Source organism: Cynara cardunculus, assembly GCF_001531365.2.
Source record: "Cynara cardunculus var. scolymus isolate 2C chromosome LG 6, CcrdV1, whole genome shotgun sequence".
NCBI classification, from domain to species: Eukaryota; Viridiplantae; Streptophyta; class Magnoliopsida; order Asterales; family Asteraceae; genus Cynara; species Cynara cardunculus.
The window spans coordinates 17873887-17891241 of record NC_037533.1 but is presented as its reverse complement, the minus strand read 5'-3'; the positions used below and the strand labels follow the sequence as shown (position 1 = coordinate 17891241).

Here is a 17355-nt window from a genome sequence, read left to right as displayed (position 1 = left end):
TTAGATTTTTTATATTTAAAATGGATGTTTTATCTTGTATTTGATTATATTTATTTGCAGTTAATTACACAAATTTAAAAATGAAGCTTTAATAAGTTGTACTTACGCAAAATTATTTGTAATCTTGAATTTTAAGTAATATGCATTAATAAATAGTACTTCATGCATAAAAAATAGTTTTTAAAAGTTTTTGTCAAATGTTTAAAGCAAATCAACGAAATACATCTCGATTTTAATGTTTCATTTTATCTATCGATGTTATAATACGATTTTATGTGATTTTGAGGAGAAGATAATTATTTATTTTTGAATAAAATATAAATTTGAATATATCATAAAATTTTGAAAAAAATATATTGATATTAGACTTAAATTAATTATTTAAAAATTCTCACTTTCTTAATAATAAAAATAGTAATTAAGTACTTTGTTAGAACTCAATGCTTATCCTAATTATATGTTATATTTTTTATATTTAAAATAAGATGTTTATCCAATGTTTAACAAATTCAAACTTGAAACTTTAATAAATTGTAGTTACACAAATTTTATTTGTAATCTTGAATTTTAAGTAATATGCATTAATAAACAATATTTTATGTATAAAAATGGTTTTTAAGAGTTTTTTTTAAATACTTTATAATACTAGAAGAGTACTAACGTAATGCAGCGAGATACATTTTATTCTTTATCTCATTCGATATTATATTATGATCTAATGTAATTTTGAAAAAAACGATGATGTTTTTATTTTTGAATAAAATATAAATTTAAAAATATCATAAAAAATTGACAAAAATATATCGATATTAGTATCAAATTAACTATTTAAAATTCCTATTTTTTGTGTAATTTTGTAATTCAATTTTTTTTATTATAAATTTAAGTTCAATAAGGAAGTAATTTATATTTGGTATAATAATATAATTTTTCTTATAAAGTTAATAATTAATTATTTTGTTAGAACTCGATAATTATTCTAATTATATTTTAGATTTTTTATATTTAAAATGAGATGTTTATYWTSTATTTGATTATGTTTATCCGCAGTTAGTTACACGAATTCAAACATGGAGCTTTAATAAGTTATACTTAAACACAATCTACTTGCAATATTTTGTAAACATTACTTATACATTAATAAATAACACTTTACGCATAAAAATGATTTTTAAAAGTTTTTATCAAATGCTTTATAATATAGTATAGATAGTATAGATATAGATACAAATTTTAGTAAACCCCAATAATTATCTTCAATTTTAAGTTGTTAACATGCTTATCACTTGGATGTTATATGATTTTATGTATTTAAATAATTTTAAAAACTATATATACTATTTAATTTTAAAAGATATATATTAATTAATATATTAAATATTTAAAAAAATGTTTTTAAATCTTAAAAAAAATGTTTTTATAATATAATAATTTTTTTAACGAGTATAATAATTTTCCCAGGGTAGAATTTAGGTAGTGCAAACACTATCTACGGCGTCGTTTCGAGGAAAGGTACGAAGCGGGCCAAACCACTCCATTTATTCGGGTCGACCCGGCCTGTTTCTATCCGGAGGCTCCAAATTTGTTGGTTTCAGATTCCAATCATGGAGTGTCGTATGCAAATATGCAATTATAGTCGGCGGTACACCCTCTCTTCACTTCTTAATCTCTCGTTAATCGCTCATTAATGCCTAATTAATTCATCTCCTAGACGCATTCAATTCATGCATCTATAAAGTCACATTATCAACCGATTTTATTTGGTCGAATTTTATGATTCTAAATTTTCGATGTTTTTTTTTGCAGGTTGTTTGATCGTCCTTCACAGTTGCAATTGAATTCTGGTTTCGTGAAACCCTAATTGATTCGTTTCGGATGAAGGAAGTAAGTTGCTGATTTCCCCCTTTTTTGTGTGTTTTATGGTTCAGTAATCCCGTAAATTCTATAGAAAAGTTGTTCAATTGTTAAAAAAATGGATTCGTGCAAATTAAACGATTGTTTTTAAGGAGTGATTAGTGAATTCTGCAATGCAATCACTGGCAATTGTCACTGATGTATGTAATCTTCATGATCTTTTCTAAATATCTATTTGTGGGTCAGGGAGAAAACCGCAAAAAAAAAAAAAAATGGAGAAACACCTTATTAACTACTGAGCTCTATAGTATGCACATGTGCATACAAGTAATTTATAAGTAATTTTCCTGGTATGTACGTGTGCATGGCCATGCATGCATAGAAACCATAAAACATCTTCAATTACTTACTTGTATGCATGTGGGCATTCCGTACAGACGAATGATTATTAGGCATTCCTCAGTTTTTCAACTTTTTGGGGTTTTCCCCTGAACTTTCCTCATCTATTTGTAAATTCAGGTGTATGATCAGGTTGTAGACAAAAAGGATATGTTAAGGTGACGCTAAAATGGCTATTGGTTCAAGTATGCCTAAATCTTGTAGCAATTCCTTGATAGGATTGTAACTTTTGTTTCAGAAGTTGGGATATGACCATCTTTTGCTACATTATGACTAGATGTTTTTTAAGTATATAACATTTATATAAGCCAAATATTCCAGCACACTCTTAGAACCCTTGGCCTGCCTCGTGGGACGTTGAGGTCTACTTATGACAAAGGTACTGTTGGGCCAGTAATGCTTTGTTTATGACGGGATGCTTCCCGCTAGTGGTGAGAGTATTTCACCTGACTGGAACGTATTAGTTTTTTAGTTCTTTATTTCTTTTGAAAGGGCTAACTTTAAGAGGTATATCTGTCGATGTCAAAAAGGCTACGTACTAGTATATAATCTGATATTGGTATGATCTATCAAATAACTACCAAATATGAAAAGCAAATGTAGCAAAAGATGGTCATATTCCCAACTTTTGAAAATTTATGTGTTAATTTCCAAATCTATAACCCTAATAACGAATTGCTGTAAGATTTACGCATGCTTGAACCATGGCATATCCATATAGCCATTTAAGCGACCACTTTAACATATCCTTGTTGTTTGGTCAACATGATAATGCACCTTATTACTTCATTTACATAATGCAGTTTGGAAAAGAATTTGAGATTACAAACTGCAGTGACAAATGTTAGGATTGCAATGCACAGAACACTATTGTTTCATTTGCGTAAATCCATTTTTTTTACAATTGAATCAACTTTACTAGAGAATATACACTATCACTGAACCAAGATCCCTTAACCATGAAACATTAATTGACCTCAGATGTATTTGGTTATTTGCTTAGCTAATACCAAATCATCATAAAGGTCGAATGTTGTGCACTTATCAAAGAAAACGACCAACACTTATTACCCATTTTGATGTTTTCGGTTTATTTACTTGGCTAATACCAAGTCATTTCCTTTCCGCTTGTTTCTTGAATACATCTGTTCTTTATGCTTTCCCTACATATTGTTGCAGTTAGACCTCTCCGATGGAAGACATAAAAGCACGTCTCCTTCCAGCAAAACCGTCACCTGTTCTAAACCCTCGAGATGCATCTTACAGAGCATCTCCATTTGCGCGCCAGCCTTTTCAAGGAGTTGATGTTTTAGGCCTAAAAAAGCGTGGCCAAGGTCTTCGATCATGGATCCGTGTTGATGCCGCAACTGGGGATTCCCAAGTTATTGAGGTTGACAAGTTCACAATGATGCGGCGTTGTGATCTTCCTGCACGTGATCTTCGCCTACTCGATCCTTTATTTGTCTACCCTTCAACAATTCTTGGCAGAGAGAAGGCGATAGTTGTAAATTTGGAACAGATTCGGTGTATTATAACATCTGATGAAGTTTTGCTTCTAAATTCACTTGATAGTTATGTATTACAGTATGTGGTGGAACTTCAACGACGGTTGAAAGCTGGAGGAGCTGATGATGTTTGGCAGTCAGAAAGCTCTGACTTCAACAGACGGAGAGGAGGTAGGACTTTCCGGGATATGTTTGGGGGTACGTCAGCTGATTACTTGCCGTTTGAGTTCAAGGCTTTAGAAGTTGCTCTTGAGGCTGCTTGTACATTTTTGGACACACAGGTTTGTTGCATTACCGACTATCAATTCTACAATTCCATAAGGGTGCGTTTGACTAGACAGGCGAGAGTGAGGTAGGTGGGTGAAAAAAAGTGGAAGGCTTTAGGGTTTTAATTTGACGTGAGTAGTTTAGTAATTTATGAATCATGTCCCATCTCCCTGATTTTTATTCCACCTATTTTGGTGGGACAAAAAAATTGCATTTTTTTCCCATTCAGTTCAGTTCCAGTCTAAATGTCACAGCATATGTGGAACAATAAGTTTTTGTTGTGTCATGTCCCTGTCTCATGTACCGAACGCACCCTAAGTGTCAGCCTTTCAAAATGAGTCCGAGCCTCCGAGGTATGGTATGACTTAGATCCATGTGAGCATAACTGCTTCTATTTTGCGCGTAAGATTGTATGGCCTTGAAACCAAACATCTTTCATTTTTTTAAAACCGCTCATATAAGACCACTGGTTCATGTATGTTCACATCAACTCTAATTATATGTAACTAACATCCGATGAAGAAAGGTTCTCTTGCTTTTATATTTGATTAATGGCTACAACATTAGAAAATTGAGGTTCTTCAACTATTAGAAGTGTCACAATGGAAGTAAGCCTTATGGGATACTACTATAAGTGAAGGAAGATTCATACCCCATTTTATTGTGTCTTCTTATGACCTTAGTTCTTAAGAATCAAGATAAATGGTTTACCTTATTAGTCTTCTTTGACACTCCCCCCCCCCCCCCAAAAAAAAAAATCACTCATCATTGTAGCCTATACTTATACAACATGTATATGTATTTATGGCATAGTTGCCATTTCCTTTACCATGCTTGCCAAATGCACTTTGTGAGATTATATGGAACCCGATTAGATTACTCTCCAAAAGAGCTCTTGAGGAGTCAGAAAGATTCCAAGATATATTGAGGAGAAATGGTCCAAGTCTAGGATTTGGGACTCCAACACACCACAATACAGTAGGATCACTTATGTCTAAGCTTGACTTCATGATGCTTTTAAATAAGAAGATCGGTGACTTGGACTAGGAGGCATTGTTAGAGTCCCACATCGGCTAGACTTGGACTCTTTCCCCTCTATATATAATGGAACCTCCACTCTCTCCTCAAGGGTTCTTTTGGTGACTGATCTAATGGAGTTCCATATATTCTAACATGGTATCAGTTTCAAGGTCTACCAGTCACTCTAGGGCAATATATATGAGGAAACCTCCATTCTCTCCTCAATGGTTCTTTTAGAGAGTCTAATGGGGTTCCAAATATTCCAACAGGCATGACTATGAGAAGGAAGCAGATTAGCTTCTGGGAGGGTAGGAAGATTGATGTTTGAACTGAATTTATGGTGGGTTTTTTGGTCATCTTGTAACAGGTTTTCCAAAGTATAAGCAGGGTTTTCCGTATCTTGATGTTTGAAATAATAGGTAATTAGGTACCTTCATTTTTGGAAATCAACTTCCTCTTTAATCTCTTGTTTCAACTATTCATCTATACCTTAAAAGGTGTCTCTTGGATTTTCAATCTGCTATTTGGAAATATTCCTTTGTAATAAAGAAGGAACGTGATTTCGTTACTAAAAGGAATGTTACTTAATCTGGTTTATTATGTAGTGAGTCAATTTGACCGGTGCATAGATAACAAGCATTTATCTCACACATTTTTCCTAGTCGAAATAAAATTTAAAGGAATTTCATTTGAGTTGTTATTGGTGAATCTGTGGTGTAGATAGTATGTCATTGATTACAGATTTTAGATTTTTACAAATTACATGTGTATCCTTTCTTGTAACCCAAATAGGGTCAACTTTCTTAATTCTTACTATCATGTTACCTAAATATGCTGTATCCAATCAATTATATGGGACAAAGGGCATAACATATGTTGGCACCACTTCTAGATTGTTGTTCCACCTAGGTAGACGGGTGAAAGAATTGGGGAAGTTTTTAGGGTTTTACTTTGACATGGGTAGTTTAGTAATTTACCAAGATCGTACATTCTTGATTTTTGTTCCGCCTATTTTGGTGGGACAGAAAATGCATTTTGTATCCCACTTAGAGTTTGTTTGGTAGCAGCTTAATGTGTTTAATGAGACTCATAGCTTATTCGGTCAGCTATACATGACTGTTTTATAGTGACTTAATTATATAGAAAGTGGCTTATTTGGTAAGCTTCTAGGGGAAGCTTTATGCAGAAAGCCAAAAAAAATTTCTTTCAAAATTGCCCCTCACAATTAAAAGACATGCTCATTCCATCTATGATAAACCCTCCCAAACAAAAATATTCTCAATCTATATAGCCAGATTAATCCACACAGGCAACTTTAGCTATACAGGACTAATGGGAAACCAACCAAACAACCTCTCAGTCTTGTCAGGTGCCGGTCTAATTGTCGCACCAAACATTGAACAAGTTTTTATTTTGTCATGTTTTATATTGTCCCCTATATCAAACGCACCCTAAGTAAAGATATGCTTTTCTGGGGTCACATGTTCTCTAGTAAAAAGCGGTTGTTTCAGTGTTATGCTCTAAATATCTTCTTCAATTTCATCAGGCATCAGAATTAGAAATCGAAGCGTATCCATTGCTAGATGAACTTACATCAAAGATCAGTACTGCAAACTTGGAGCGTGTTCGTAGACTGAAAAGCAGACTCGTTGCATTGACTCGGAGGGTTCAGAAGGTGTTATAGTCTCTGCCTGCTCATAATTACTCACTGTGTCCCAAAATAGATGTCCACAATAAAAAAAGCAATACATTTTTAGATATGTGTAATTATTATACATATTAATTACCTAAACGACAATTATACCCTTGATAATAGATGGAGTAATGAATTTCTTTATCTCAAAACTAAGGGTAGAATTGGAAAGAAGGCACTTTTGAAAGTCGACACCTACATTAGGACAAACTAGAATAGAAATGTGGACACTTGTTAAAAATACACATGTTTAGAAATGTGTAATTATTACACTTCTTAATTAATTAAATGACAATTATATCCTTAACAATAGAGGGTGTAATGAGTTTCTTTATCTCATAATTAAGGGTACCAATGGAAAGTAGGCACTTTTGAAAGTGGACATCTACTTTGGGACAAAGTAAAATAGAAAATGTGGATACTTTTTAAAAAAGACAGGTTTAGAAACATGTAATTATTATACTTTTTAATTACCTAAATGACAATTCTACCCATAATAGTAGAGGGGGTAATGAATTTCTCCATCTAATTAAGGGTAGAATTGGAAAGTAGACACTTTTGAAAGTGGATATCTACTTTAGGACAAACTAAAATAGAAATGTGGACACTAGAAATGTGTAATTATTACTCTTTAAGTCTTTTTAATTTACTCTTCAAGTCTTTTTAATTAATTAAATGACAATTAGACCCATAATAATAGAGGGAGTAATGAGTTTCTTTATCTCATAATCAAAATGGAAAGGTGGACACCTTTTAAAAAGAACAGTTTAGAAATGTGTAACTATTACACTTTTTAATTACCTAAATGAAAATTTTAGCCATAATAATAGAGGGAGTAATGAATTTCTCCATCTCGTATTTAAGGGTATAATTGGAAAGTGGAAACTTATTTTGGGATAGAGGGAGTATCATCATTTTCACATCTTTGATTTCTCATTATGTTGAATACTTGTGTATAGGTAAGAGATGAGATAGAGCAACTCATGGATGATGATGGAGATATGGCTGAAATGTATCTAACAGAGAAAAAAAGGCGAATGGACTCATTATTCTATGGTGAACAATCTATACCGGGATACCGATCTGTTGATGGTGGGCTTTCTATTTCCGCTCCAGTTTCTCCGGTTTCTTCACCTCCCGATTGTCGAAGGCTCGAAAAAAATTTGAGCCTTGCAAGGAGCAGACACGATAGCGCGAGGAGTTCAGAGAGTGCTACAGAACACATCGATGAGCTCGAGATGTTGCTGGAGGCGTACTTTGTTGTCACTGATAGCACTCTTAATAAGCTTACATCGGTATATAGTTTACATTTTTAACTGTTTTCCCAGACTCTTGCACAAGCCAAGGGTCTTCACGGAAACAACTGCTCCTCTTTTTACTTTTAGGGTAGAGATCACGTTTGCCTACATCTCACCCTCCCTGGACCCTACTTTTGAGTGGGATTTACTGGGTCGGTTTGTTTTGGTATGTAGTTCACAGATAACTATTTACTCACATTCTTGCACAAGCTAAGGGTCTTTACGAAAACAACTCCTCTACTCTTTTTAGGGTAGAGGTCATGCATGTGTATATCTCACCCTCTCCAGACCCTACTTTTGAGTGGGATTTACTGGGTCAGTTTAGTTTGGTATATAGTTTACGTTTAACTATTTACTCACATTCTTGCACAAGTTGAGGGTTGGCACATAAACAACTGTTCTACTCTTTTGGGGTAGAGGCTAGGTCTGTGTACATTTCACACCCTCCCCGGTCTCCAGTTTTGAGTGGGATTGACTAAGGGTCTGTTTGTTAGCAGCTTAATGAGACTCATAGCTTATTCGGTCAACTATACAATGACTGTTTGGTAGTAGCTTATTCACTAAGATTTTAAGGGAGAGCTTTATGCAGAAAGCCAAGTTTATTACAAACCTGCCTCTCCCAATAAAAAGGCACACGCTTCTTCCAATCTATACAGGCAGATTAATCTACACATACAGCTTTATCCATGCAAGACTTAATGGAAAACTAACCAAACAGTTCCTAAGTCAGTTTTGTTTGGTATATGGTTTACATTTAACCGTTTCCTCACATTCTTGCACAAGTCGAGGGTCTTTACGAAAACAACTGCTATACTCTTTTGAAGTAGAGGTCAGGTGTGCGTACATCCCACCCTCCTTAGACCCTACTTTTGAGGGGGATTTACTAGATCGGATCGGTTCGGTTTGGTATATAGTTTACATTAATATGAATTCTCTTTGGTGGAACTATGTTTTGATTGAAAAATTTTCTTTTTGTTCTTGTACTAGTTGAAGGAATACATTGATGATACTGAAGATTTCATCAACATTCAACTGGTATGCTTCTCTTCTCTTTTTTGCTAGAATTGCTTTATGTTGCTTCTATCCGTCCCGAATAATGCTCACTGTGACCTTTTACATTAACTAAGAAAGAAATGGACTCATTTTAAGTGATATCTCTTTTGCCCTATAATGATGACAAAGTGCTTAATCTTGTTGACTTGGCAATGAACAAATAAGTAGATGTATATCATCATTCCATGAAAATTGCAACATTTGACTAAACACATGTTAAGCTATGTTTGGCAATGTAGCTGATAAGCTAGTTATTGGTTGATAAGTTAGCTAGTTGATAAATAAGTCATGTTTGGTACAAACTAGCAGATAAGCTTGATAAGCTAGATGACAGTGTAAAATTACCTAAAAAGATAAAGGTTTGTGGTCATTTATGTAAAATATAATTGGCAATTTGGCATAATTGGAAAAAAAGGAAAGAATCCTTGAAGCTACTTTTCACAAAGGTAGCTTATAAGCTAAATTATGGCTTGCCAAATGGGTTCTTTTTCAATAACCTCAAAAAATAAGCCAACTTACAGGTGTCAAATATAGCCAAGGTATAAGGAAATGTTAGACTGATAACTAAATTTGTTAAATACCTTTCATTAATGAGAAAATAAACAATCTTGTAGATAAATCATTATCTCAAATTCATCATAACGATGACAATTGGCAAATAAATGAATTTAGGGGTTGTTTACCAAACACTTACCGGCAAGAGTCACCATCCTCACTTACGTTGTTGGGTAACATTCTCAGGCTATCAAAATGGATTGTTGGTAAGCGTCTCTTACCTAGTAAGCGCTTACCAGGTAAAAGTCTTATTCTACACTTACCGGGTAAGATTCTTGGTCCATGTTCTACCTCTTACTGTGTAAGATTCTCGATCCTTGCTATCTCACCTAGTAAGGTGAGTGATCCCAGTAATCATTTAGTAAACGACCCCATCTACTAAAAAGTTGCCAAACACATTAAATGTTGCAATTTTCATGAGAAATTTTGGATTTCATGAGATGGTGGGAGTATTTTACTTTCAGTTAGATCCTTTTTGTGCAAAAATGGATATTGAGTAGCATGAAAGATTGCTATAATTTCTTAAAAAATGAGAAGCAAAAGTTAAAATCTCCAAAAAGTATTACATCCAACTTCAACGGTTTCTCCATTTTGGAAACCTCAACATTATATGTATCATTATTAAAATATTCAATAGAATTCTTATCCCAATAAATTATATTCGATTTCATTGGTGGGAACAATAAAAAAACCATTTCTCCTCTTCAACACTTGATTTCAGAGAGTTCTCCAAACTTGGGGATTATTATCCTCTCTCCTACTTTCCCCATTTTGGAGGAATTGTTGGAGAAAAAAAATACTCCCTCCGTCCCAAATTAAGTGTATACTGTGATTAGTCGGCTTGCATAGCGGGTTGGATATCCAGGTTAATCAAAAAACAAAAAAAGTTAAGTGTACACACTTCTATTCTAGTTTATCCAAAATAAGTGTCAACTTTCAAAAGTATGTTTACACTTTCCCATTCTATCCTTAATTATGATTAGGAAAAAGTTTATCTATCTATTATCAAGAGTAAAAGTGTCATTTAGTTATTTAAAAAGTGTAATAGTTAGGCTTTCCTAAACCCGTGTGTCATTTTCATTGTTGACATTTATTTTGGGACGGAGGGAGTAAGTTAATATCTTCAGATTCTCCAAATCGCGTATCTATTAGAAATGCTCTAAAATTGTGAACGAAAATTTGAATGTGCAGGATAACGTTCGGAACCAGCTTATACAGTTTGAGTTGCTACTGACGACTGGGACATTTGTCGTCGCCATATTCGGGGTGGTGGCGGGGATATTCGGGATGAATTTCCAGATAACGTTGTTTGATTCGCCATCGGCATTCAAATGGGTATTGATAATTACTGGGGTTTCTGGAGCCATTTTGTTTGGGTCATTTTTGTGGTTTTTCAAGCACAGAAGATTGATGCCATTGTAGATTGGGGCAAATTCAGATGGAAGTATGATGAGCATTGGAAAGCAAAAGAGTTCTCAAAGTGTGAATTTTGATTCTTTCTTATCAAGTGTTACTCTAATTATTGATGCAAAAGAATACTATGAAGATTATTTTGATTTATGGGTTAAATGCACCCTTATATTTATACAATATTATAAAGCATTTGACAAAAACTTTTAAACACCATTTTTTGTGCATGAAGTACTGTATATTGATGCATATTAGTTAAAGTTCAAGATTACAAGTAAATTATGCATAAGTACAACTTATTAAAGCTCCATGTTTGAATTCATGTAACTAACTGCGGATAAACATAATCAAATAGAGGATAAACATAATCAAATAGAGGATAAACATTTCATTTTAAAATATAAAAAATCTAAAATATAATTAGAATAATCATTGAGTTCTAAAAAAATACTTAATTATTATCTTTATAAAAAAAATTATATTATTAAAAAAAATGAATTAAAGAAATACACAAAAAAAGAGAAATTTTAAATAGTTAGTTATATCTATAAAAAATTATTTTTTATGATATATCTTTATATTTATATTTTATTCAAAAATAAAAACATTATCGTTTTCTCAAAACCACATAAAATCGTATTATAACATTGACTAAGACAAAGAAAAAACAAAATATTAAATTGAGATGTATCTCGCTGCATTATGCGAGTATCTTTCTAGTATTACTAAATGCATCTCTACCTACTATTTTTTTTTCTTTACACACGTTAACACTAAGACCTACGTATTATATTTTCAATGTATGATTTGACTTGATTCTGACATGAAAGGGAGTGCACATAGCATTACCCATTTTAATTTGGGGTGGGCTAAATGCACCGCTACATATTGTTAAATACACTTCTATATACTATTATTTTTCTAGATTAGACTAAATGCACCTTTATATATTGATAAATGTACTTGTGCCTGTAAATTTTCTCATCGCATGCATCAACATTCAACATGAAAACCTACTTATTATATTTTCATTATATGATTTGACCTGATTCTGACATAATAGGTGATGCATATAATATTACCCATTTTCTTTTCATACACATCAACATCAAGACTCGTTTTTTATAGTTTCAATGCATGATTTGATCTGATTCTGACTTAAATGAGGGTGCATATAGCAATGCCAGTATAGATGTTTTAAATTTTTAGTTTAATTGTTCATTTCTCTCCAATGAGATTAGCAGACTGAGAGCATCTTCATCAGATTCTCTAAATTAGAGGTAACTTCCTAAAAATGATTGTTTAGTATTTTCTTTATACACATTAACATCAAGACCTACGTATTACATTTTCAATGTATGATTTGACTTGATTCTGACATGAAAGATGGTGCATACAACATTACCCATTTTAATTTAGGATGGGCTAAATGCATTGCTACATGTTAAATACACTTCTATATACTATTTTTCTTAGGTTGGGCTAAATGCACCCTTGTATATTGATAAATGTACTCCTACCTACTAATTTTCTCATCACATACATTAACATTGAAACCTACTTATTATATTTTCAATACATGATTTGACCTGATTTTGACATAAAAGGTGGTGCATATAGTATTACCCATTTTCATTTCATATACATCAACATCAAGACTTGTTTTTATAGTTTCAATGCATGATTTGATCTGATTTTGACTTAAATGAGGGTGCATATAGCAATGCCCTTTAATTTTTGTAATTAATATAAATGTTTTAAATTTTTAGTTTAATTGTTACTTTCTCTCCAATGAGATTAGCATACTGAGAGCATTTTCATCAGATTCTCTATAATTATAAAGATTAGGATGTACAGAAAGTCATCTGATTTAATTAGAACCGACTGACCATAATTGGATATCTAATTGTAATTGGATCAGATCCAAACTTTCAAACATCCAAATTGGATCGGTCAGTTCTTCGATGACAATCCAGAATCCAATAAAACCGAACCAATCCAATCCAATCCAATTATTCATCTAATTACAATCCAACTACCAATACCATTTAATTAATAAATAAGTATAATTATTTACATCTTATGATATTTCATTTTGATGATATAATTATATAGGGTTTTTCAAGAAATTTGAAAAATATACGAATAAGGGTAGATTAATTGATTAAAAACTAGATCAAAACCATGGATGAATACAACATATAACCAATAATAATATCCAATGAACGAAATCGATCTACTTCAATCACCCATTGGATCAGATCGAATCGATTGTCCAAATCTAATCAGATCATATCATATGGCAAGATCCAACATCCAACGGATAATTAAATCAGATCCACATAAATTCATTGGATTTCAACCGAAAGATTTTGACTACTTGACTTGGAGAAGTAATCAACAGCAGGATCTTTAAAAACTTCCAACTACCCATTATTTCTTTCTTTCAAAATCCAAAATACAAGAAAATTTGAACAAAAATTATGCTCCTTTGGCTAACAATGGTGAAAAGAAACCGATACAGCATTTTCGACAACTGGGTTGTAACGGTATTCTATTAAAGAAAACACGATCAGCGTAGAGAAAATAACGACTTGCGTAAATGATTATTTTGGTGCAGATGGTGCAGAATGAAGCCGTGCATTTCGAGCTCTATCGGCTTTCTCCAAATAGTCTTGATGGGATTGATGTTTTGTACCTTCAGTAAACAGAACATCGGTTAGATTAGATCCGGGCTAAAAACGGACAGTTATGAAGTCAATAAAGCTTGGAGCAATTGCACTCGATTTGCCGGATTTTTGGTGAAAATAAGATCAAGCAATACATATGTGGAGGACTCAACCAATTGTGAACGATAAATGATACTTATGTTTATGGAAGATGATAAGGTTCATTCATTATGATCATGCTTTAGATTAGATAACAATTAAGATTTTATGAACCAGATATTTATGAGTCTAGATGGACGGTAAAGAATATGGCTTATAAGAATTACATGGTTTGTATTTGAAACCTCCTATATATAGAGACTGACTGAGGTTAAGGGGAAAACCCTCCAAAAAAAGGAAAAACTGAGAAACATCCTAATAACCATTCATTTGTACAGCATGCACATGTGCATACAAGTAACTGAAGTTGTTTCTTGATTTCTATGCACGTGTGCATGTTTATGCATGTGTGGATACCGGACAAATTACTTGTATGCATATGTGCATACCATACAGATGAATGGTTATTAAGATGTTCCGCAATTTTTCATTTTCTACGGTTTTCCCCTGAACCACATATATATATATATATATATAATGTATATATAATGATCATAACAAAGGCTACAAAGCTCAATCAGTCTATTACGGAACCCCATATGGGTATATACAGTAGGTAAATGAATTCTATAATAGGCATCTCCTCATCCGATAGCCGTTTTACCACAAGGTATTATGCCATTTCCCGTTGGTCATTTCATATTCAACCTTCTACACAAAAGAAACACTCTTGCTAAATACCCTCTAACCAAACCAAACCAAACCAAACCAAACCGATCCAGTAAATCTCACTCAAAAGCAAGGTCTGAGGAGGGTACGTGTGAAATGTACGCTCACCTCTACCTCACGAAGGTAAAGCGGCTGCTTCCGTAAAGACCCCTGGCTTGTGCAAGAGTACAATACCCTCCAACCATAAGAACAAAACCGAACAGAAAAGATAACCGGATTATATCATAATCTGTCTCATAAAAAAGTATCGGTATTCACTGAAGAGATCTTCCACATTATAGCTTCTTGTACTCTTAACACACAGCCTTAACCATAGAAGCAGAAAAGGCCAATTTTGCAGCTATTTAGAGCTTATTATCTCTCAGTCACAGCAGACTACAGACCTCGTTCAAACATGAAGCTAACTTGATTCAGTTCAAATAGCCTCCAGATCTTACAGATAATCTAATGGGAAAACTCGACACCAACTCAACTGATTGTGAGAATATGTGGAACCCCGAGATTAATCTCCAAAAGAGCCCTTCTAGAGAAAAGGAAGGTTCAAAAATTATATATGAAGGAAAATTGGTCCAAGTCTAGCCGATTTGGGACTCTAACACACCCCCTCCGACGGAGGCTAGACAGACACAGACTGTCCCAGTGTTTTGAGAGGGGGCTAGGCGAGTACAGATTGCCAATGTGTGTCGAGACCTTGGCTTTGATATCATGTGGCAATACGTGGAAGCCCAAGAGTTCTCTCCAAAAGAACCGAGGTTCCAAACATATACGGAGGAGAAATGGTCTAAGCCTAAGGCATGTTTGTTAGCAGCTTAATAAGACTCACAGCTTATTCGTTCAGCTATATGTGATTGTTTGGTAGTGGCTTAATGATATAGAAAGTGACTAATTCTATAAGCTTCTAAGAGGGAGCTTATGCATAAAGCCAAGTGTTTTTCCATTTCTTCCCATCCTAATTAAAAAACACACTCCTGTCATCTATAAAAAAACCCTCCCAAATAGAACCATTCTCAATCTATACATACAGATTAATCTGTACATGCAACATACAGACTAAAAGGAAAGCTAACCAAACAACCCCTTAACACTGATAACTAGAAAATCCACCAAGATCATAGATCCTTGAGCAATCACAGAAATCACCTGCATACGAACCCTAAACATGCGAAAGCTTTTGCATTCTAAGAACGTATAATTTAAACTACCAAAAACAGAAAACACAAATCGATCGAAGCTAGATGCAATCAAATTAAAACGCGAACATAAAACCCTAATTTTGGTCTGAATTTATATGATCTTCATGAACAGTAATGAAGAATTGAGTAGTAAAAAAGAATACCTCGGTTCATGAGGTACCATGGAACCCCAAAGATGACGCCGATGATGGCCATGCCAGCCATGACATGCTTCTTTTCACCACTGTAAAGATAGTGCTCCATTTTCGCCCTAAAACCCCCTCCTCCATTATTCGTCTGGCTTCCCATTTTCGTCTTTCTTTCTCGCCCTAAAACCCTCTTCTCTTCCCCCCCTGCCTTGTTCCTGAAAATGCAACTAATACCCTTCTCGGCTTCGGCTTTGGCTTTGGGTTTTTTCCCTTCTATTTTAGTTGCTTTTAACGTGTCAAGTTTTAGACCGAGGATTAGTTTGTTTATTTTACTAAGAAGCAGTACTTGAATCGTTAACAGGTGAATCTTGTATGATAAAAAAATTTGTCTTTTAATGGTTTTAAAACCCTTTAAATGACTTTGTATCATGGGTCTCCCTTCACCATTTAGCATTCTAATTTTGTTGTAAACAATTACCAAACAATCATATTTTATTTTGCATTATATCATGAGAGCCTTTTAATCATTCTGACCACTTAATCATTCTGCACCAAACCATTTAACAACTGTCAAACACCCCCTAAATTATACTTTTAGTCTATAGGATTGTCGCTCGTTAGCAACTGTAGTCCTTTTTTAAAAATATTAAAATACCTTTGATTTAACGGACCTATTTAACAGAAGTTGGTTTGAAGAACCAAATGTGAAACAAAATGGCAACTGCAGTGATTAAAACTGTAATTAATTCAAAAGAGGGACGAAAGTTACCAGTGGGTGACAACCTCAGAGACCAAAAGAGTAATTTACTCCAAATTTTACTGTAAATCAAAAGTTGCAACTAAAACGAAAATCTAAGAGTGTGTTATTAGATGCATTAAATACTAATGAACGAAAATAAGGATAGAAGACGATCTTTGGTTTTACATAATACAATGGATTCATTTTCGAGTGAACCTAAGATGCCGTTTATCAAACGCTTATCCGGGTAAGCCTTACCAAGTCACTTTACTTTACCGGATGAATATGACAAGGGCTAATAATCTTACCCGGTAAGAGCGAAGGCAAGAATCGAGAGTCTTAACCGGTAAGTGAGGACGAGGACTCTTACCATGGTTGGTGCTTACCGGGATAAATTGTTGCATGCGATGCGTTTTAGTGAATAAAATCTTACCCGACAAGTAAGCGATAGTGTTGAATTTTACCGGTAAGTGTTTCTCGAGTAAGTGTTTAGGTAAACGACCCCTAAATTTTCATTCGAGGTAAAACTTGGGGAATGAAAATTCAGTCACGTAGTTAGCGGAATTGTATATTTGAGTGATAAGTTTTAGTAGACTATGGTTTTCAATCGGATAGCCGGAATACTGAACTGCTTTAACGTTATTGATCTTCACTTCAGCTAGACTTCAATTCACCAAAGACTTACTTGTCCTGTATCCGGTAAATCCGAAAAATAAAGACAAAACATTGAGTTAAGGGGTTGTT

The 17355-nt window shown here is 33.7% G+C and overlaps 2 protein-coding genes across 4 annotated transcripts; one reads left to right on the top strand and one right to left on the bottom strand.

Annotated features, from left to right (window-relative positions):
• Positions 1 to 1733: 1733 nt before the first annotated feature.
• On the top strand, positions 1734 to 11264 carry LOC112514835 (magnesium transporter MRS2-1-like). 3 transcript variants are annotated; one of them, XM_025121456.1, is made up of 7 exons: positions 1735 to 1884; positions 3433 to 3754; positions 3839 to 4039; positions 6592 to 6720; positions 7698 to 8033; positions 9024 to 9071; positions 10836 to 11264. In XM_025121456.1, the coding sequence occupies exons 2-7, from the start codon at positions 3446 to 3448 to the stop codon at positions 11064 to 11066; spliced, it is 1254 nt and encodes a 417-aa protein (XP_024977224.1). In that variant the 5' UTR covers positions 1735 to 1884; positions 3433 to 3445; the 3' UTR covers positions 11067 to 11264. The 3 variants fall into 3 exon arrangements, with proteins under 3 accessions (XP_024977222.1, XP_024977224.1, XP_024977223.1); XM_025121455.1 differs by having other exon boundaries at positions 3433 to 3757; XM_025121454.1 differs by having other exon boundaries at positions 1734 to 1884; positions 3433 to 4039.
• Positions 11265 to 13381: 2117 nt separating this feature from the next.
• LOC112514673 lies at positions 13382 to 16113 on the bottom strand. The gene is made up of 2 exons (XM_025121264.1): positions 15888 to 16113; positions 13382 to 13752 (listed from the first exon to the last, which is right to left on the bottom strand). The coding sequence occupies exons 1-2, from the start codon at positions 16030 to 16032 to the stop codon at positions 13661 to 13663; spliced, it is 237 nt and encodes a 78-aa protein (XP_024977032.1). The 5' UTR covers positions 16033 to 16113; the 3' UTR covers positions 13382 to 13660.
• Positions 16114 to 17355: the final 1242 nt, after the last annotated feature.